Consider the following 22,385-nt stretch of genomic DNA (forward strand, 5'->3'; position numbering starts at 1 on the left):
GAAGTTTGTAATGGTTTTACTGGCAAACAGCTGATGCTTCACAATAGTATTTGTAATAGAAACCACTTTGAAAGGCAAAATACAGTTTTGTAGCAAGTTTGCATGAATAATATTGCATTCATTCTTCTTGAAAGGTATGGAAAAATGATCCTGAGGATCCTACATGTATAGCATTTTCATTCCAGTTCAGGCTTTACTTGATGTCCTCTTTTGTCAAGTACATACCCTGACAAAAACAATATACTACCTGACAACGCTTCGAGGTGAATTAGATTAATGGCGCCACCGTTTTGGACACACATTGTCAACCGGCATGACAAGCCAGACCCTCAATGGACTCATCCATCTTACCAAATATAGAAACCGTGTTGTCACACCAATGTGCTTCCTTCAGAACAGCAAAATGAATGGCGAAGAATGTAAGCCACGCCAACCTGACTATTTTTACGGATGAATCTCAGTAGGGTGTTCTCTGATTTGGCATTTAGTGAGTGTTTGACATGGGGACAAACATTCAAAGAGATCTTTGTCTGTGTTGCTTAAACTGGCCTTGCGAGTCGTTTTCAACCATGACTAATAGAAATTGTGTGAGCCAGCCAATCAGAGTACACCTTATCATTTTGGAAAGCTTAATGATGTCATTGATAAGCCTCTTTTACTTAAATCATTTGAGCTTTCCCCATACTCTTTATTTAATAAACGTTATATATCAATGAAAAACCTTCAAGATTCGTAGACAAGCAAAGTCGTCAAACTCGCCAAACCAAACAAAAGTGCTGATATTTAAAGGGATGTTTAAGCGCTCGGGTATTAAAAAGATAACATGTGATGAAAGATATATTTCTCAACTATACAAAAACACTGGGATGTCATAAATTGGTGATCTCTCGTTTCTAAAAATGATGGTCCGAAAAAAAGGGGAAAGTTATCGTTGTTACACAATATTTATATAAAGCCCAAAGTGTAATTTTGGACCACTTTGATGGAATTGTTCTTGGCCTGAAATACTGTTTATTGCTATATTCTTTGTAAAGCTGGAAGTCTGATCGTGTACGTCACTGTTCTTTCCCTTAAGTTGCCCAAAAACATATGTTGATGTTTAAAGGCACACATAAAGGTGTTTTACCATTTAAATTAGTAAAACGCTTGTGTCCAGAGATGACCAGAGCTCCCGGCTGTCCAACGAGAGTTGCTTTCTCCCTGCTTACATCATTGAAGGTGAATGAAGTTCAAGGTTCTGCAAGTGGATTCAGAGCGTTATAGTTGTATCCCATGCAGTGGGCCACACCTGAGAAGAAAAAGCACCAAAGGCTGCTGATTGGCCATGGTTACGGCATTCAGGTCAAATCGAGCCAATCGGGTTTCTTGTGTGGTTTACAGGTATGAATGTCCACTGTTTCCTCGCAGTCGACGCATTCAACGGCGCAGCACCACTTGAACTTGCACTCGCATTTGGTCACGCGTTTTACGCGGGTGGTGTCGTAGCCACGCCCACAGCACATGACCTCACAGCTGTCCATGCCCCTGGACGACTTGTTGCACACACGACCCGCCGTACCAAGAGATCCTGAAATAAAGACAGAGAGGATTTGGGCTTTTTCTGAAAGTTAAATATCGTTTCTGGAGAGAAATAATGTGGACACATTCTTGACAGGTTTTATGCGTTTCGCCCACCCACTATACTTTCATTTACGGGAACAATCGTTCGAAACACAATGTACCATAAGATATTTAAGACTTGACCTTTGTTCATACAATGACAAGGAAAATAAAACGACCATTAAAAGAGAACAAATGCTTATTTTGACCTCATTTCCATTTGGGTTCTATAACAACAATGTTCGGGAATCTTTACCTGCCGATCGGTCCATTAGGCAATAGTCGGGCGAGTTCTCGACGTATATTAGATCATTTTTGGCAGTTCCTTTAAAATATCGTCCTGCAACCATTAGGCCTGTACCATGCTGGTTCATCGTGACCTCCGCGGCTGTGTTGTATTTCTTTCTCAGGTAGTCGCCCGTTCTCCTGAAATCCGACATGGCCAGCCAGCACGTCCTGAGTGCGCAGGATCCGCTGACTCCATGACACTTACACTCCGTCTTCATAAACCGCTTCACCGCCTGAGGACAACATAAATCAACCTGTGACCTTTGACCCCTTAACCAGACTTGAAGAAAAGGACACATTTGGAAACATCAATAACCTAAAGCGAACGTTTTAGTTGTGTTTGCTTATCAACGTTACGGTAATGTGAGTTACTCATAAATTGAACTAAATATAATTTCGAACTTATTTCTTTGTCACTCACCATTCTGCCGCAGCGGTTATTGTGCAGATTCATGAGCGCTCTGGCATCTTTCACCATCCTCTCCCTGGCATCCACAAACGCTTTGGCAAACTTGATACCGTAGTTGATATTGTCACTGCAGCCGCCCCAGTCAAAGTCGCCCTCCTGGTCGCTCGCCTTGCCTCTCATGTGGGTGTCGCAGCTGCAGATTTTAAGCTCGCCTTGACTGCACGCTCTTGTAATGGCGTAGACGACGCCCGCAGAGGAAATGGCATAAACGAATGCTGCTTCCCGGCTACCTGATGGAGCAAAGCAGACGTAAGTTATGCGCTATAGTGCTTTACTACGTTAAATTCTTTACGGTGTTTAATAGAGGGACAAGGATGTTAGTACGGTGTGAAATACCGTATCTTTGCTTTTGTTATATCAACTCATTGACATCATCCTCAGATTTAAAGCCCTCGGCTGGGGAGGCCACCTTAGATTTTTGCGACTGATTCAGTCTGACACTCCTTCACCTTTATTCTCTTTGGTCGGTTGCACATACAGCCTCGAGGTGCGTTTTTCTGCCAAAATGACCCCTATTTGCCTGATTTCCCTCCTCCGGCTAGCGCAGCGAGCCAGAACAGAGGGTGATATGTCAAAAAGAGAAGCTTTGTCTGTCTGCCAGAGTCTTCTGCACAAATATTTACATCTTCTATTACTGTTTATACATCAGCCTGTAGAGAACCCCCTCCGACCAGCCACTTGTATTTGGAGAATATCCACTCCGTGTCAGACTTTCGCCTTTTCTCGGGAAGCCGAGACCTTTAAAGCCTTCTTTCCCACCACTGAACAACATGCAGTGAGGTGCAAAGTCGTGAACGCTTCTGCGTTTCGGTTTTTTTATTATTACAAATGTTTCGTTACGGTTTATAGTTTCAGAACAACCCATTTTGTGTCCGCATCGATGAGGGCATGGACGTTTCTCTAAAACCTGATGATCCATATTTGCACAGCGTGACTTTCCCGAAAATGTTCCAAGGAAGATCAAGCGTGTTATATATGAAAGCAATGATATCTGGCCCGCTCTTCAAAGAAAATGTCAATAGGTGCATTCCAAACGTCCACTATTGCCCTGCAAAGTACACTTCACATGGTGTTTGGCTATCTTTAGAGGGTATTCCAATTGCATGTCCCAAGGGATGATCTTTACAAAAACCATAGTTATATTATAGTGAAAGTAAAGTAACCGTGTTTTTAGGTGCATTGGTTACCATTTGTATTACCATAGTTTTACTACAAATACCATGGTAAATCACAGAGCATTATATAAGGGTATTTAAAGCAAACACTGACTGCGCAGCATGACGCGGCCAAACACAGTGTGGTCTCGCTCCAGCGTGCTGCAGTTCCAGCGATGATGTCGGAACTGGTGTTGGCATTCCCGGATCCACTCTTTGGCTCCCTCTCCAATGGACAGCATGAGGTCCGGGTGTCTCTGGCACAGCTGTCTCTGCTTGTTTACCAGACCTGGAATGTTGTCACATATGACCCGAGCACCCAACGCACCAATATACCTGTGGAAACACACATCGATAGACTTCATTTTCTCATGCAACAACGTGACGCACGCAGCCCAACCACCATGGCACAATGCATTGTTGGAGACCCTGTTTGACATGGTTGTATGAGTTCTTGTACATCAAAATATTGATGGTTGTGAAAATATGCATGCTTTATATTATGAAGTAAAATATTGTAATACTTTATTGTCCGACCCTCATGTGGGACACCTGTCTGGTACTGATGCTTTTGTTATGGTTGCGGATTCAGTTAGACGCTCTTTTCCTTTCCAACAGTCGATCAAATCCTTGTGTTCAGGTGTAACACGCAAACACACACTCAACAAGATGTACGCCGTGCTCATTGTCTCCTTTCCGGATCTCATTATGCAATCGCTCGTGTTTGGTTTGTCCGCTCAATAAGAACCTCTTTAACAATTTCCACTCCTCTTATGGATGTCCCGTGTTCCTCTCTCTCACCGTGACGTACTCACACAAACATACAGCACATGCTGCGTTCCAGACAACTCGGATTTCTGAAATGTTCCATTTCCGACCTGGCAATACAACGTCTGAAACCAATGACACTGGACCTGAGCTCGGGGCAGATTTTTTATAGCCACAAAAACAAAAGTTATACTTCACATTGCCAGAGAACAAAATACGTTCCATTTGTTCCATTGTTGTATTTGAAGTTTGGTTCCAAAATGTTTTTTTATTATGTTAACATGTTTTTATAGTTTTATTGTGTTAGTAAGCTCTATTTTCAAGTTATTATGTCTCAAATCAAAACAAACCAACTGCTGTTTGATTTATATTTATTGGAATGCACAATAAAAAACATGATTTTAAGAGTTATCTCATTTTGGAACCAAACTCTTTGTGTATATACTTACCTAACACAATGAATCATTGTATAATGTATTGTTCATATCGTTTTCAAAATAACAATATATATATAGACATATATGTGCTATGACAACAACACATTTATCATCGTTTTAAGGCTTTATTTTTACCTGACATATATGTTCTATGAACGTTAAAAATAAAATGTATTTGTGTCCAGTTGAAAAGTTGTTGTTTGTATACGCAGACATTTGAAAATAACACATTGTTGTGTTTTAATTGCAACACAAAGCAAAACTTTGCAGAATGTTATCATACCGCCAACTTCTCATACCGGCGCCATGCCTGAAACCGTACCGTCCATGTTCGTCTCGCGTCGTACTCCACCATACAGCCGACTTTGGGCAACTTTTTTTACCCATACACTACTTTTCTAAACTCTCTCTATAGGCTCATATAGAGCCAGAAAAGGCTATATTTGGGAGTTGATTGCAACGATGACAGCAATCCTCACGACCGTATAAATTACCGTCGAAACTACGAGATATTTATCATTTGGGCATGCCGCCACGCTGCCTTTAAAGGGGCCATACGTAGGCTATTATTATTTCAACAGAGATGATAAAAACGATAAACCATTCACGAAATACGGTATTGTTATCTTATCGAGTGCGTTTGATTCAGAGTATCAAGAACGAGCGCAGTCTGTGGTGACGGTGTTTGCTCAGCTGTGGGCTTACAGGCCGCGGACCGCGGTGTGGTGTGAGCCGTATGACCGTGTTGATATTGCTTCCTCTGAGACACGGTGGGGAAATGACCAATGCTGCAATTAGAGATTTTGTTCAGAGAGAAGTCTGCCGTTGTGTCAGCATGTCTGGCGTTATAAAACGTTCAGGAAAGAACAAACACGGCGGTGATGAAAAGCAATGCGTTTCCAAGTCACGTAACTGATGTCACATCGCGTCTTTGACCCTTTAACAAGTAATGTCATCTGACGTGTGAACACAAGAGTGCCAGACGAGGCCTGTTATATGATGATCAATGACACTCTGTCTTTACTAACAACTGCTCTGATGTTAACATGTTTTCTTTACACTTCTACTCTGTTATTACAAACCCGTGAGAAAGAAAAATCACAGAGATCTCTGTAATATCTGGTTAAATTGGACAACGTCATTGAGATTACAGAGAGAGAAATGCCTTTCCTCCTAAGAAAAAGTGTCTCATGATTACAGATTTAGATTCGAGTTTCAGGATGTCACAAACTGAGCTCAGATTCGTCAAGTCTGCAATAAGAAGTCAATGTTCGGCCATTGAAGATGTAAATATGTCTCCCAATCTCATTCGTGTTATACAATAGTCTCATCCTTCTGCAATTGTGGGAGAAACATTTGTTGAGTTGCTACTTAAATTAAACAAAATAGCCCCATAGTGAACACTACAGTAATTTACAGTCGCCTACTGGGACTGTATTTTTGAGTTATTATGTCTCAAGTCAAAACAAACCACCTGCTGTTTGATTTATATTTATTGGAATGCACAATAAAAAAACATGATTTTAAGAGTTCTCTCATTTTGGAACCAAACTCTTCATTTTACAATAATTATTAAAATGTATTGTTCATATCGTTCTCAAAATAACAAAACAATACATTTCAACCAAACGTTACAATATTCTAAAGTCTTGAAATAAAGTCTTTCCAAATACTCTCGGACTGACACGACACGGATCGATCGACCCCGACGGAGTCCAGTCCACCTCTTATAAAAACACGTTATAGCATTTTAACAGCATGAAATGATGCGAAACAAAGTATCTTCTGTACGTTTTATTAATAAAGATTGAATTTATGAATACGTGTGATTGACTGGAATGCATTGAGGTCTGATCAGGCACGGGCTGAATACCGCTTTCAAGGTTTACCGAGGTTTGAAAGAGTCAAGGTTTCAAAACCACAGTAAATTACTACTAGCCTTTGTAGTTTTTTAATGTGAAATAAAATTCTTAAATGAAATGTTTTGAGATTGCTAAATCTACATTCATATTTTGAGTAACGTGAATTACATACGACCCACGTCATTCATCTTTTGTGAGTTTCTGAAAATACACCTGCTGGGAAAAACAATATCAATTCTATTGGTTTCTATTCTAATGGTTTTCTATTGATTTCCATTCTAATTGGTTTTCTATTGGTTTCCATTCTTATTGGTTTTCTATTGGTTTCCATTCTAGTGGTTTTCTATTGGTTTCCATTCTAGTGGTTTTCTATTGGTTTCCATTCTAATTGGTTTTCTATTGGTTTCCATTCTAGTGGTTTTCTATTGGTTTCCATTCTAATTGGTTTTCTATTGGTTTCCATTCTAATTGGTTTTCTATTGGTTTCCATTCTAGTGGTTTTCTATTGGTTTCCATTCTAGTGGTTTTCTATTGGTTTCCATCCACTAACATTACCAGTGTAGAGACCCACAGAGACCGTTTCCATTAAACCAATAAGACTTTCTGAGATGTTTTCTGTTTGGTTTTTTAGCGTGTGACTTGTCATGTCTTTAAAATTGCCCCACTTTAAATACGCACTTAAAAGACACCTACCACCAAGATGAGTCCACACTGGGAGTGAACATGAGCAGCAGCAAGATAAACGGAAGGTGGATCCGGTGAGTGTTGCCGGTCGGTCGATGGTGCGATAGAAATCCGGTACGCGCGCGCCTGTCCTCGAACCCCACCGACGCGCGTCCACCTCCATCAAACTCTCGCATGTTTCAGAGAGCAGGCTTGAATCAGTCAGTGAGTAATATAAAGAAAACAATGTCCGAAGTTTAAAAACACTGAAGTGTTTTATGATCCGTTATTTAAAGTTTTTTCATGTTAAGTGACTCTAAGAAAATAAAAGGACATCCGTATAAACTATTCAAAGCTGTCTGTATCCAAATCTTCCTTTGCAGAAAATGCTATTTTGCACGTTGTTTCCCATTCACGGTTCCCAAATGTGTCCGGTCCGGTCGGTGGAGGTACAGTATCTGTCCGACAGTATCAGATCAGAGGAATATCTGGATGGGATGGGGTGGGGGCGATATGTCTCTGTGTTTTCATTGGATCAAATCAGCACGAGGAGACGGAATGAATGAGCGCCTTCCTGATGGCCCGGATCAAAAAAGACCTTTGCACCACATCATCCATCCATCCATCCATCCATCCATCCATCCATCCATCCATCCAAACTCTGCAGTCTATAATGTAATGGTAAATACTATCAGCAGTGATGTGCCATGCTTACATATTTTGGGATGTAACATGTTCATTAAAACCGAGCAAGCTTATGAAATGTGTTTAAGTTGGAAGATGAAAAGCTGTGGACAAGCAAACAAACATAAAAAGTGTTCCGGTCAACAGCTTTGCTTTTTCTTGCACTAATTATTAAAAAGAAATTTGCACAATATGAGATCAATTTGTTACTAAAACATCGATCTGAACATTATGATATCAAACAACATCATGACATCTAAAGACTTGTGAATACACAATATTGTGTTTTTATTATATTTGTGTCCTCATTTTGTTACATGTGACCCATACAGGAACAGGAGGCAGGTTATTGTAGTAATATAAATATATCCGCAGAATACAGATATTTTGAAGAATGTGGGTGACCGGCACACATTCGCTTGCATTGCTTTTGTGTCCGATAGAAGTGAATGAGGACCAGTGCTGTTCGGTTACCAAGAACATCTTCTTTTGTGGTCTGCGGATAAAAGAAAGTCAGATACAGCTTTGAAATGACAAGAGGGCGAGTAAACCATGACAGAATTTTATTTTTTGGATGAACTGAGCAAATCTTATTGAATCAGTAAAGATCACCGTAATGCAGCACTGCATGGTTTATTGTCAAAATGATTTCAGATCACAATTCAAAGGGCATCAAAATTGACATCACATCCAATCCTTTATTTTGATGATGTCTCCAATGGTTTATGACGAGAACGCCTAACCCTTTGGTACCCAGAGTCAGGACCCAGGATGTCCACTGACATGTCCTCTTGTTTCTAAGAGGAGGTCACTGCCTCCCTCTCTCCCAGAGACAGAAACTTGTGATTACAGCCGTGTGAGGGAGAGAGATTTCACCAGGCCAGGCATGCGTCCCCGTTGGCCTCGCAACCTCGACCCACTGTCCCAAACAGGAATGTTAATTAGCTGCGTCCACCCGACCACGTATTGACACATCGGACGTCTACAGAGGAAACCTCTTGTCTGAAATAAACCACACCATTGAGCCAACAAATAAATATGCAAGCATTCATAATAACGGGGAGGTTAATCTTGCTTTAAATGTTCCGCACTGAATAAGCTGCCAGTTTGCGCTTGATTGAAACCTGGTAAGACCACTGTGACCGGGGGCAGAGTGGCACATACTTCATGCGTGTTTGCCTCCGTGTTTCCCGGGCCACACACACATAAAGAGAGGATTTAGGGAGAGGCTCCTGGCTGGTTAAACTGTGATCCCCGATCCTGTTAGTCTCACATGGATGACTTGATGCACACACATTTTTCACAAGCTTTACATGACATTCATCTCTCTTGGATACTTGATGTTCATTGACAGCATTCGGCAAAATGTTTTGAGTAATGACCTCTGTACAGTAAAATACAACTTAATTGTCTTTATTTTTGCATTAAGTAGGCAGTGTACAGGGTATGCTGTGAAGTATGCAGAGGGTGGTGGGATAGTGTTCTGTATTCTGAGAATGATGTTAAGGTAAATTAACCAACCGATGCCCCCTGCTGGCCGGGTTCGGGCAATAACTTTAAAAGTATAACATTGTAAATGCATGTTTTGAGAAAAATCGAAATTGTCAGCAACAGAAAAGAGCGTAAGATAAACAGAAAACTTAATAAAACATGTTTTAGAGTAAGTGAATATTTAGGCTGATTGTTTGCACATGCGATCTGTTAAATATACAGTACAGTGTATAAACTAGGCTGAGTGAAGTATCATGTATATATAAATATTGGCCAGAAATATATATCAATCTATTCATGAAAACCGGTCATTCGTGATTTATTCATGAAGTGTGTGGTAAAATACATAACGTGTAATATTTTTTAATTCATGCACATAGTCAACATGCACCTGATGATATAATGGAAAATACCATGCGTACACCCATGAGATATAATATCGTAAAAATATATATTCAGAATTTTCTGTAAAGATAAAAAAACTAAATACTTAAAAAAAAAGATAAACAGTGTTTGACAAGTTCATGGGCGTCACATTCACGACAATCTGTGCTTGCTAGCCACTAGATGACAACACAAAGTCTGGTTCCTTGCTGTTCTCGTGGCTGCTGCTGCGTCCGCAACCGGCCGTCATTTGTGCCGGGCGAGCGGCTCTAAGAGAGGCCGGAGAGGGCGGAGTCTCGGCGAGGCCAGGCTTCTTGGGTGGGATTGGGGGCGGGGTCCCTCTTTCTGCTCTGGAAATGGTGGGAGACATTATGGTCGGAGACATTACGCCAGATTGGGAGAGCGTGCGGTAATCCGTGCCGAAAGGGGAAGTGTTGGGTGCGCCGGGTTTGCTGGAGCCCTGGTGAGCGGCGAAGCGATTCAGGGCTTGGGTGACTGTATTGCGTGCCGTGTGCTTAGAAGAGACGCAGTCTGACGGAGATATCGCATCGGCGTCGCAGGGAGGAGGAGAAGCGGTTATGTCTTCATCGAGGGTGCCTTGGAACTTGTGACGTGCTGCGTGGAAGCGCTGGTGGATGCCGGCCTGATACACAGCTTGTAGACTAGACATGTCTGGTGATTGTTCCAATATCGTGCTTTGAATTGAACACTCTGTGTTGCTGGCGGAAGGGCTGTGGGCTTGAGGATTGGACGGCGAGCTCCCATTGGTCAATGTGTTCTGCGTGCTGCTCAATGATTGATTTTCTAGAACATCAACACAGGCATCATCCTCTGTAGGAACATGATGTCCGTTCATCTTGCCAGCGCTCATCTGTCTCCTCGACCTCTCCATCTCCTCCTGCAGCTCCCTGCAGTGCGCCTCCTCCTTCCGTAACCTCAGGCTGAGCTGCTCTCGCTCCGTATCGAATTCGGCCAGTAGCTCCTCTCTCCTCGCTTCCATTTGCATGGCCCGCTTCTTCTCCTCCTCCAGCTCCGCCTTCAGGGCCTGACTGGCGGATCGTTCCTGCTCCAGGCGGTGGCAGAGCTCGGTGGCGCGCTGGGACTCTTCGTGGGCGCGGGAGCCGGAGCGTTTACATTCTCGACTCAGTGCCGTCATGAGATGTTTATGCTGGACACGCTGGTCTTCTAACTGATCGTGGAGCCGTTTTTTCTCCCTCTCGATACGAGACGTCTTTGCCTTTTCAAACTCCAACTAAAAAGAAATAAAAATGAATATATATATATCATTATCAAAATCTTATCATTTTACCTACACATGATACCATATATAAAAACTGAAAATACCCACGGCTGTAGATCATAGACATGGCCCATAGGTCAGCATTCATACCTGCTGTAGGAGGCGCTCTCTCTCCTTCTCAAGAATGTACGTGACATCATCTCCTTCTGCGGCATCTTCAGCATGCTTTCTCTTCTCTTCCTCCAGATCTGCAATGACCTGAAACCACCACACGGGGAGACAGAATCACATGTAGAGACAGCATTAGCCTTCAAACGTCTAATCTCTCCTTGACCTGCTATTTACTGTGACACATCATTTTTAAATATAAGTTGAGAGTCAGAGGGGTTAAGCCTCAGTATCATGTTTTAGAAGCACATAATATTGAATGCAGCTGTATGTATATGAATTATATTCATATTTCTGGAATTTTAGCACACGGTGAAACGCGCTATCAAACTGAATCTTCTTGTTTTATCCAATATACTCACCCTCCTGTGTCTTGTCTCCGCAGCTGCCAACTGCTTCAGCATCTTCTCCTGCATCCTTCTGCAGTGTCCCACCACCAGCTTCAGCACCGCCAGAGGGTCTGCGCGAGCCGCCTGCCGTTTCTGGGAGGAACTCCCTCCATCCCCTCTGCCCCGACCGAAGTTCTGCAGGGTCTCGCTGTCCCTCTGCAGAGCCAGGAAGGGATCGCTCAGGCTGTATTTACCATAACGCTCCCACATGTAAGAGTCTCTGTGCTGGGCCTGTGAAAATGACAAACGGATAACTGTTTTGCTTGGATGCTTGCTCATTCAAGTTACATTTATCCAAAGCGACTTACATTGCACTGTATTATACGTTTGTTTCCTACTATGTGCAATCCCCTGGGATCAGCTAGCGTCAGGCTCTAAACACTGAGCAACATAAATGCTAAGTTGAAACAAATGTTTAAAGAAGATATAACATGAAAAATTGATGTTTTTAAATAATATTGTATCTTAGAGACTGTAATGCTTGCCACGTCACAACTATGAACACATTAACAGATGACCCAAAATGTCTAAAGATATTAACTTTTTTACTTTTGATTTCACAAAATACTGTATCATGGCATTAGGAATTTTGTAAGTTTAATTTGAGACCATAACTCTTACAATCCTGCATCTGCAGTCCTCTCTCTCTCTCTCTCTCTCTCTCTCTCACACACACACACGCACACTTGCTTTCTAAACAGGAAATGTGATGTTACAGAGCATATGACCCTGCCAAAAGCAACATAAACCATTCTCTAAGGCTTCAAGTATATATGTGTCTCTGCTCAGTTTCTGCTGTTTGTTTTAAATACGGGCCCCTTAGACGGCCGAAACAATCTTTACGTTTGAGAGAGGGTCCACGAAGGGAACTGGACACCAAAAAAACTTCCAGCTGGGAATTTAATACATTCATCTGAAATAACTCTGATCCAAACAAACTCAAGTGACCTGTCGGGAAACAAGGCCAACTGAACATTGCATTTCTTTATGCAGTAAACTGAAGTGAAATTATGAAAACAATTAAGATTTTGAGTCACCATTGACTCCTACAGTAGTCTTTTGTCCTGCTATGGAAGTCGATGGTGACCCAAAACGGCTTAGTTACAAACTTTATTAAAATATGTTTTCATTTGTGTTCAGCACAACAAAGAAATGTATACAGGTTTGTAACATCTGAAGGGTGAGCAAATGATCACAAGATTTTCATTTATGGGTGAACTATTCGTTTAAGCATAGACGTCAGATGGGGTGCAGCGAGTTCAGATTGGTGCACTACAAGCATGAAAACTACTATAAAATCTGCTCTAACAAGTTCGTGCCATAACACGCATGTCTATCTGCTAAAGTAAATGCATGAGCGAGTACCGTAAAACGTGTTTCAATGCACGTCCACCCAAAGCTTCACTCCATCAACATAAAACAGCACGTCTAGCTCTCTCACAAATTAAAAACAATTTCATGTCAAACAAAAGTGGATTAAAGCATCATATTATTAAAATGATCAGATTCACATAATAAAAGCAGTTGGGACTGGGGACAAATGTAGTCACTGTTCACTTTCATTGTTTGGACGATAAATTGGGTACATTTTCAAACTTAAAAAAAACACACACCTCTGCCGAGATGAACGTGACAAATGAGAACAAATCAGAAACTTTTCCTCTTACTAACCATGTGACACTGACGCTAGAACAGATAAACAGTGAGTCTCTGAAGCAGAAGGGGTGAGGCAGGAGAGAGGAGATGTAGTTTTGTCTATGGGGGAGTCAGAGGTGGGCTGCTGAAACGCACATTCCTACTGAAGTTCATTACAGAAACCCGGGAGAATAATGATTTCATGAATCTGTAAAGACTTCATTTTAATGTAACAACATGTACTGTATGTAACATCAATTATCCTGAAAAAAACTAGCATCATATACACGTCTCACCACAGACAGCTTTAAACATTCAACAGCTTGGATCTGTCTTGGATTTTCAAAATAGTTTTACACAAAATTTGGCACGACGGTGGGTTTTCTAGTCGTCACTGAGGCCACAACACGTGATAAACTGGAAATGACTAAACTTAAATTCCCTGTTCCCGAAACATCCTGTGAGTGAAATAAGGAAAGGCGTTTCTGCACTACACAGCTTGAGGATAACCATCTAGATACTATTACATAATGGGTCAAATGAACACTATATTTCTTTATTGTTTAAGGGATTTCAGATTCTGAATATTAATGTTGGGAGCGTTGGGAGATATGAAATCAAAACATGACACGGACTGGATTCGAACCCTTCATGAGCACGACATACAAATCACAGACATACAACTAGGGCTGTTACGAATATTCAATAATCGTCTCATGGCGATGGTTTCAGATCATCACAATTATTGCACATCTCTATAGGAGACACAGGGGGAGCTGTAGTGTAGTTGTATTGTGTATACTGTATATTATAACTCAAGTATGACAATACTGGTAAAAGTGGCAGGACTCAATCACTGGGGGCGTGTCGGCTGTCGCCACTGAAACCACGCCCACTCGCGGGAAAGCGGCTGTTTTTATGATACCGTTTCTCAACTGTCAGATACATCTAGGGGCGGGGCGATGGATGCTCGGACGACCCTTTCGTCATCGAGTAACCGTTTTAGGCCCGGCCAGAAAATCCTGAACACAGAATTGGTGAAAAACGTTTAAACGTTTTAACTCCACAATTCAGTGCTATATACTTCTGAATCTTTGTAAAGTTTTTCAGCAATGTATTTCTAACATTTATGATGTGTTTAGAAAAAAATATCGGATTTCTCTTTACCCGGTCTCTTTAACATAGAAGTAAAGTGTTATTGTAGTTTTGCAAACGAGAAAAAACGGACTAGGTTTTCTATGACTGATAGCATTTTAATGGTGGCTTCAATTCACTCCTGATCAAACTCGTTTCATATTTGGCGCCTGTATTATTGACGTGTAAAAGCCTAGACCTTCAATATATGATGACACAATTTTTTAAGAGAAAGTTAAACATATTCTTAAATTCAGAACAATATGGTAATTTCAAAGCTGATTCAAAAATGTATGAGAATAATATGTCAAAGCACCTAAAACAGACAATGAATTGCCTAAATCGTCAAAACCCTAAAACAAACAATTAATCGCCAAAGCCCCCCCCAAAAAAACAGACAATTAATTGGTTTTCTCAAAAAAACCTCACAAACAGACAATTAATTGCAATGATCGGCAAAGCCCTAAAACAGACAATTAATCGACATTACCGGCAAAGCACTAAAACAGACAACTAATCAACACAATCGCAAAACCCCCAAAACAGGCAATTAATCGTAAAACCATAAAGCAGACAATTAGTAGTCAAAGCCCCCCAAAAAACAGACATTTAATCGTCAAAACCACAAAGCAGGCAAATCATTGGCAAAACCCCAAAACAGACAATTCATCAACAAAACCCATAAAGTAGACAATTAATCGTCAAAGCCCCCCCAAAAACCATATAATTAATAGCCAAACCACAAAGCAGGCAATTAATTGGCAAAACCCCAAAACAGACAATTAATTAAAAAAAAAAACCCATAAAGTAGACAATTAATCGTCAAAGCCCCCCCAAAAACCATATAATTAATAGCCAAACCACAAAGCAGGCAATTAATTGGCAAAACCCCAAAACAGACAATTAATAAAAAAAAAAAAACCATAAAGTAGACAATTAATCGTCAAAGCCCCCTCCAAAACCATAAAATTAATCGGCAAAACCACAAAGCAGGCAATTAATTAGCAAAACCCCAAAACAGACAATTAATAAATAAAAAAACCCATAAAGTAGACAATTAATCGTCAAAGCCTCCCCCCAAAAAAACATATAACTAATCGGCAAAACCACAACGCAGGCAATTAATAAAATAAAAAAAACATAAAGTAGACAATTTATCGTCAAAGCCCCCCCCCCCCCCAAAAAACATATAATTAATCAGCAAAACCACAAAGCAGGCAATTAATTGACAAAGCCCAAAAACAGACAATTAATCAGTTTAAATAATCAGAATCGCGATGATTAATTAGACAATTAATCATCAGCCAATTTTCATAACCCTACATACAACTTTAAACCTTCATCAACTATGAGACAAACCCGATAGGGGCCTGGTTTAAATATTCTTAGCCTGGTATGAAAACAATGGAAGTCTGCGAGATGTCCTCAGACCTGTGTCTATGTGCGTTTAGGATAAAAGCCTGAGCAATTATGGGGTGGGGGTCATGGGTAAATTAACCCTACTAATGGCTTAAAATAAGTCAGCCATGCTGGTGCCTTAAAACAACATCAATGTGTGTCTATCTGTTAGAGCAAGATAGCAAAACACTGTCTTCACTGAGTCACCTGCACTTTCAAACTCATCCACATCAGGTCTTTAATTTCAAATAAGAACAAAGCACATGTAGATACTTTTCTCTCTTATAAACTCCACTTGCTAGTAATAAAGCTGGAAAACATTCTTGCTGGCCATGGAGTTTATTAACTTGTTAGTCATGATGAAAAAAGTCAATAGCTGCTGAGGGGCATTGAGTATGGGAACAATTATTTGAGCAAATCGCCATTAGATTCACTTCAGTTTTTCAAAAGCGCACTTAATAATAGACATGGTTTGATGTCTGATTAACATTAGCATGCCCAATGACAAACAGGAACACAAAAAAAATAATAAAGAGAGACTGGTGAGAGAGAGAGAGAGAGAGAGAGAGAGAGAGAGCGAGAGAGAGAGAGAGAGAGAAGTCATGCCTTAATGACCTTATTCAAAGTGGGCAATGAGTGACAGAGATTGTAATCCCAGCATGCCTGAACACTGCCCTCAAAAACCACACAGATTTACAGAAACATGCAGTCGGGTTCAATATGCAATCTACTTAAGTAGTGACATAAATGACTTAACAGTGTTTTAAAAAAAAATGGTAAATGGCTCTTAAACATTCCCTTGTGTTGCACACAAAGCCTCTGCCCAATGCTTTCAAAAACAGGAATGCAGAGATAACATCTGTTCAGACAAAAAGATTTATCACTAAACACATAATCTGAGAGTGGAGGTGCTGAGATTTACCACCAAACCAACACACCGCACTGAAATAAAACCTAAAGCTGATGGTAGACTGAAGGAAATGTGTGTGAAAAGCACTCATAAAGTGCAAAATAATGGCCCTAAAAAGGCTTTATTTTGGTTTGATCAAAATATAATTTATTACTTATTTTATTTGTGGTCAAATAGGATCTGGACGTGTTCCTTACCAGTTTTGTGGTATTAGCATGATTACCATATACAGTAGTACCATACCAAGTTAATCCAAGGTACAGGGTTTTCCCGCATAGAAAACTTGGAGGCGGCCGCCTCCGTCCAATTTCGTGTCGCCTCAGTCTCTCACCAAAATGATGTCGGGGTGTTTTCACAAAACACACTGCGTTTACTCTGGTTGAATTCCGCCAACCCTGTGAGGCGCTGACGCTGAAGAGTTAGGGGTGTTCGGTTCCGGGATTTTTGGAGTTGACTCCGATTCTCGACTCCCACTATTTTATATTCACCCAAGTTGAACACTTTTTTTAAAAGTGAAAAGACATATCTTGTGTTCTTTACTTAATGTAACTCATTGCCTTTCTGTGTTGGGCATTTCACAATGTAAAGCATTTAAAAAGATCAACTTGTTTTTTTAAAACCAACAATATATGCTATGAGAATAATACACCAACAAGTACTTAAAGAGTAAATATTACGAGATCATGGAAATTACATTTCAAGCAGTGTGTAATGTTCCATGTGTGAATGTAAGCAGTCTGCAAAGTTGTAAAGCCAAAGATATGAATGAATAACAGAGTTATTGGCTTGGAAAGAAAGGAGTCGACTCTGAATCACGCAAACGAGTCGTGTCCAAGACCGGTTCGCGAACCGCCACGGATTATGTCACAACATGTAGTTCCCGCCTACGTTTTGCTAGGACTGCCCTGCTCGTTCGCGGTAGACCAATCACTGCAGACTAGACCATCTGGCCGATCAGATCAGAGTAGGCAGGCGGAAAGGAGGGGATTAGACGGATGATTCGCCAAACGAATCTAAGTCAGTCAAGAAGTAAGGTAAGAATAACTGCCTATTATAACAAAATAATAGTGTTTTGTTGTGTGCATAAGATAAGGATGGCACCACCTCCGCCTCATATTGAGCCAGGAAAAACTCTAAACCATTGTATTATCATGGTATATGATAAAAAAAATTGAATGATGCTGAAAGATGTTTCATCTCATTTGTGGTACACAAGTTTCATCCAGCCTGCTGTAAATTGTCTACGCTTAGAAACCTGTAGTCCATCAGGAGTGTGAGATGAGACCCAAAATAGACAAACAATAAAATAGTTCAAGAGAAAAGGGCCTGATGAAAAATAAAGTCCAGTCTGGTGTAATTACAGCCTGATGGATGCAAGAAAGCAATGAGTTTGGAATGTAGTCAACCGCAGGATACTAAAGTTCAAACAGGATGTTTTGGATGTGTATTTCACAAACACTTTGTTTATTCTGCTTTCAATTGGGACGGTAAACAACCTGTCGATTCGGCATTTTATTTACTTGTTTATCATTTGGATTAGATTTTTCATGACTTTTCTGAAAACTGCAATGTTTTTGTTGCATGTCAAACCAACAAACGGCATCATTTTAAACATAAAGATTAAAAAAATGTAAAGAGACCCTTGTCAATTTATAGCTATTAACAACCTATGCTTTTATTGTTATGAATTTGTAGATGCTTGTGTGCCGAATTGAACTATAAGCCAGACATACATCTGGATTTCATTGAGTGTTTCGGTTATAATGTCTCTCTTGGGTATCTAGCGTGCTATGTGAAGTGTTAAACCTTCTCACAAGTGCACTACTTATGGTCAATAAGGGTTTTATTGTGTTTAAAATGAACAATGATTAGAAATCACTGATTGAATCAATCTTCTAGGTAAGATTACACACGCCAGCAATTTACCTGTGTGATTTGACAGTGTAAACAAATTCAAATACATTGAATGATCTTAGATCTAAAATATAAAGAAGCTATAATATAAAGAAATGGAGTACAAACCCTGAGTGCCTGTATGACAAAGTCTCGAGCCTCCAGCTCTCCTTCCATAACGCTGAAGAGCAACAGAAGCTCTTTTTTACTCAAATCCTCCACATTCAGTCTGGACTCCTGCAAACAAAACGCGCAACAAAACAGTGAGCAAACAGGTAAACTGCTAAAGATCAGACCTGAAATCAGTCTTTATGATCAGTCCTGTAGGTTGCATGAAGTTAACTCTATTTAAAGGGCAATTCATAATTACAAATGAATAAATCTGTAAAGCGAGTGCTTGGATGAACTAGCCCTTTGGTGGTATATCTGGGAATATAAGAAACTCTACGAAACAAAAATATATGGGAATATACTGGAAAATAAAATGTATTACATTAAATAATACATTAACATACATTAAAATGAAAAGCGTTAATTCATTATGTATCATTCAATATATTGTAGTATTGTTATATTATTTAAGATTTTCCAATATATACTCGAATGTTTAATATCTTTGCGTAAGGCAAGAGAAAGGGGGTCTTTGTGTTCCCGACCCAAACACTCATCCACGCCTCATATCTTCTTGCATTTCACAGACACACAGCAGTTCACTAGAAAGCAAAACACATCTAAGCACAGATGTTATTTTTGTCATTTTATTCATATGAGTCACCGGTTAACATCAAAGCTAAAGTGGCATTTTTGGAAGCGCTGCCTATCGACAGACGGCCTGAAAGAGTGGCTTGTTGTCGGCAGGGTCGCAGTCGGACTGAAATTCCTTTCCTAGCGCTCGCTTCTAAACACGTCGTAATTGCGCATGAAAAGCATCAGATTTCACTTTCCCATACATCTGTGCACAACACGAACGCTTTGACCCAGAGCTGTAAAGAGTCATCACATGAATCTAAACCCAGATCTCTTCAGCCTGACCCCACTTTGCTTTTAAATGGTTTTTCTATATCATGTCTAGATCTGTGTGGTCAGCCAAAGTTTCCACTTCACGAAGCCACGAAGACCAAAACGTTACATAACATACTCAGAGACGACCGCCTTCCAGCTACTGTGATCCAGATGAAATCTGCGCTACACAGAACTTGGACGTCTAGCTTCCACGTCAGACGTCTCATACTACTGACACAGCTGTAAAGAGGAACAGTTCAACCAAAAGTGAAATTTCCTAGTTTCCTCACCCTCGAGTTGGTCCAAATCTGTATACATGTCTTTGTTCTGATGCTTGTAACCAAACACTTCTTGGACCTCATTGACTCCCATAATGGGAAAAGTGACAATGGTAGAGAAAAGTGCCCCACAACTGTTTGCTTTCCTACATTCTTCAAAATATCTTCTTTTGAGTTCAACAACAGAACAAATTTATAAAGTATTTTTCTTGGCCAAGAACTGTTTGGTTACAAGCACCAAATATCTCTCTCTGCATTCAACCAAACAGAAATGTATACAGAATTCGAACAACTCAAAGGTGAGTAAACGAAGACAGAATTTTCATTTTAGGGTGACCTGTCCCTTTAACAGAACTCCATTCTCTACATGAATTAAAATAATATCTTGCGTCAGTTTTTTGTGCGAACTTTAGGACAACTTGTTCTTTTATTACCCGTGTAATGTTGTTTGATGGGAAGTGCATGCTACACGCCTGAGTACGGTATGCATTAAAGCTTTCGTGGTCTGTGGTTTAGCAGATAAAACAGTGCTCATTTAAACCGTGTTCCGATGCAAAGCCACACTTTATAGATGTGCTAATTTAACAACCTTCGTAAAATCCAAATCGAATAAGAAGAAAATATTTAAAAGAAAGAATTTAAAAAACAAATAAATAGCAGACCTTACTAACAAAAGACGTCCAGTCTGCAAGGTTATAAAGCATTCTTTAAAAAACATACTATAGATAAATTAAGAAAATGACAACTTTTTTATGCATCTTCTGATCTTCAAAACAAGGCTTCGGTTCTTGCTTTCAAGCACCCTTCTGGATTATCCCATAGTGTTCTTCATGGTCGGCTAATTTGGAATTTCCTCTTTAACACTCCCCGTGCTTTTCTGAATTAAAGGGGGCAACAGCATTAAACATCAGCGCAAATGCTTCTCACATTTCTCCCCGGAGCTAAACTGAAGCATCTTGAAGTACAAGCTCGCCCGAGATGTCGGAGGATAAAACATTTAATCCTCAAACTGCTTGTAAACTACAAAACAGATGGTCCCATGTCAATAACATGTCGATGCTAACTGCTCTGCCCATTTACAGTTACAGTACATCCGAGTACAGACTTCATAAAGTATCAAGCAAAATAGTAGATGACACATACAATTCGGTTTATTGAACACTTAAAAATCAGCCAACATCTGGACAGCTTTTTTGGTCAAAACATCACTTATCTCCTAAAAACTGTGATATAAAACCACATGAAAAGCAGTACAGTAGTAGGGTAAACTTTAGTATTTACTATAGTAAACTACTGCGATAAAATTACAGTAGTGTTTTAAACCCTACCACGGTAAATATTAAAGTACACTACAGTTTATCAATTAACCATTCTTAATACTACAGAATAAAAGTATACATCAATAGTGTACAATATGCAATTTAGAACAGTTAACTATAGTAAACACTGATGTATTTTTTCTTTATGGACAACAATATTTGATACAATATCAAAGTATAGTATACTGTATATGCAGCATTCATGCGAGCAATTCAACATTCATAGTTTAGGGTTATAGGTCTTCAATGCAAGTACATTATTACAGGGCATCACCTTAACTCAGGTAAACTTAGGACGCGCGTGATGCCTCAAAATGTTGCCTAGGTAGGCAGCGCACGAGACTTTAAAACACAAACTTTAACTGATGTCAATAAAAAATGCGATTTTTCGTAAAGAAAGTACAAGTAGTGTTTTAGTATGTTTTTTTGTTCACAAAAATAGCTATTTAAAAACAACACTAGCATTAACTCCTCGTACAAGTCACACAATCGGGCATCCTGCGAGTTTCTGCGAAATGCTTTCTTTTGTTCCCGTGCTCGTGTTGTGTTTAGTTTTCTCTGTCTTTTCTTTTTTTCATGATTTGAAACGCGTTTAAAGGAGAAAACATCTTACCGTCGTGGGTGCCATTCCAAGTTTGATGGTTTTTCTGTAATGCACATCGAGAAGAGCCGATGGGCTTCAGTGAAGTTCAGCTGCTCGAAAAACCCAAACAGACATCCTCAACAGCCAATGGAATACAAGAGCGTCGACGTGCTGACCAATAGGAGCGGGAATCAATGGGCAGGAGGCGGGACTGGTAAAGTTTTATAAAACGAGATTCTTTGTCCAGCAGCGAGCACGATCTTCTGCCCTCTCTGGTCATCAACAGATGAATGCCGATGACCAGGTTTATTCAACTCAACGTTTCGTTGTATGATCCTCGGGTTCGCTCGACAATTAGTTTTTAAGACGAGAGTTGTGAAGCTAACCATATTTGGAGCTGAGGTAAGCATCCAGGGCTGTAGAGCGAGGAATGCTGCGCAGTCCGATCTGCCTCTGGCAAGTATCGCGAGAGGTGGAAAGTTTCTATCAGTTTCTAGTGTTCTCTCGCGGCACGATGACGTCATAGGGCAATCGGTTTGCGCAGGGTCACATGAAGCCTAAGTTTGAATAATTTTTGTCATTAAAACAAAATATTATGGATACGATTCGTGTATGTCAAAATGTCAGAAATTGAAAA

General features: G+C 40.2%; 2 protein-coding genes across 2 annotated transcripts; both read right to left on the bottom strand.

The window, feature by feature from the left end:
• On the bottom strand, nucleotides 1–7,700 carry wnt2ba (wingless-type MMTV integration site family, member 2Ba). The gene is made up of 5 exons (XM_079459528.1): nucleotides 7,271–7,700; nucleotides 3,626–3,846; nucleotides 2,309–2,586; nucleotides 1,856–2,120; nucleotides 1–1,567 (listed from the first exon to the last, which is right to left on the bottom strand). The coding sequence occupies exons 1-5, from the start codon at nucleotides 7,435–7,437 to the stop codon at nucleotides 1,338–1,340; spliced, it is 1,161 nt and encodes a 386-aa protein (XP_079315654.1). The 5' UTR covers nucleotides 7,438–7,700; the 3' UTR covers nucleotides 1–1,337.
• A 486-nt stretch (nucleotides 7,701–8,186) lies between these two features.
• Nucleotides 8,187–22,203, bottom strand: cttnbp2nla (CTTNBP2 N-terminal like a). The gene is made up of 5 exons (XM_079460490.1): nucleotides 21,779–22,203; nucleotides 18,696–18,803; nucleotides 11,570–11,827; nucleotides 11,190–11,297; nucleotides 8,187–11,051 (listed from the first exon to the last, which is right to left on the bottom strand). The coding sequence occupies exons 1-5, from the start codon at nucleotides 21,791–21,793 to the stop codon at nucleotides 9,972–9,974; spliced, it is 1,569 nt and encodes a 522-aa protein (XP_079316616.1). The 5' UTR covers nucleotides 21,794–22,203; the 3' UTR covers nucleotides 8,187–9,971.
• Nucleotides 22,204–22,385: the final 182 nt, after the last annotated feature.

This window comes from Barbatula barbatula (assembly GCF_947034865.1).
Source record: "Barbatula barbatula genome assembly, chromosome: 7".
NCBI classification, from domain to species: Eukaryota; Metazoa; Chordata; class Actinopteri; order Cypriniformes; family Nemacheilidae; genus Barbatula; species Barbatula barbatula.

Bases quoted from the DNA above. Each gene is read 5' to 3' on its own strand.
- cttnbp2nla (XM_079460490.1), bottom strand. The intron at 11,828-18,695 runs GTTTGTACTCCA...TCATTTTCACAG, and splicing joins TTGTCATACAGGCACTCAGG to GCCCAGCACAGAGACTCTTA. The intron at 11,052-11,189 runs GTATGAATGCTG...ATTTCTTTTTAG, and splicing joins GAGAGCGCCTCCTACAGCAG to TTGGAGTTTGAAAAGGCAAA.
- wnt2ba (XM_079459528.1), bottom strand. From the start codon at position 7,437: ATGCGAGAGTTTGATGGAGGTGGACGCGCGTCGGTGGGGTTCGAGGAC. The intron at 2,587-3,625 runs GTCAGTGTTTGC...TTGCTCCATCAG, and splicing joins TGGCCGCGTCATGCTGCGCA to GTAGCCGGGAAGCAGCATTC. The intron at 2,121-2,308 runs GTGAGTGACAAA...TGTTGTCCTCAG, and splicing joins ATAACCGCTGCGGCAGAATG to GCGGTGAAGCGGTTTATGAA.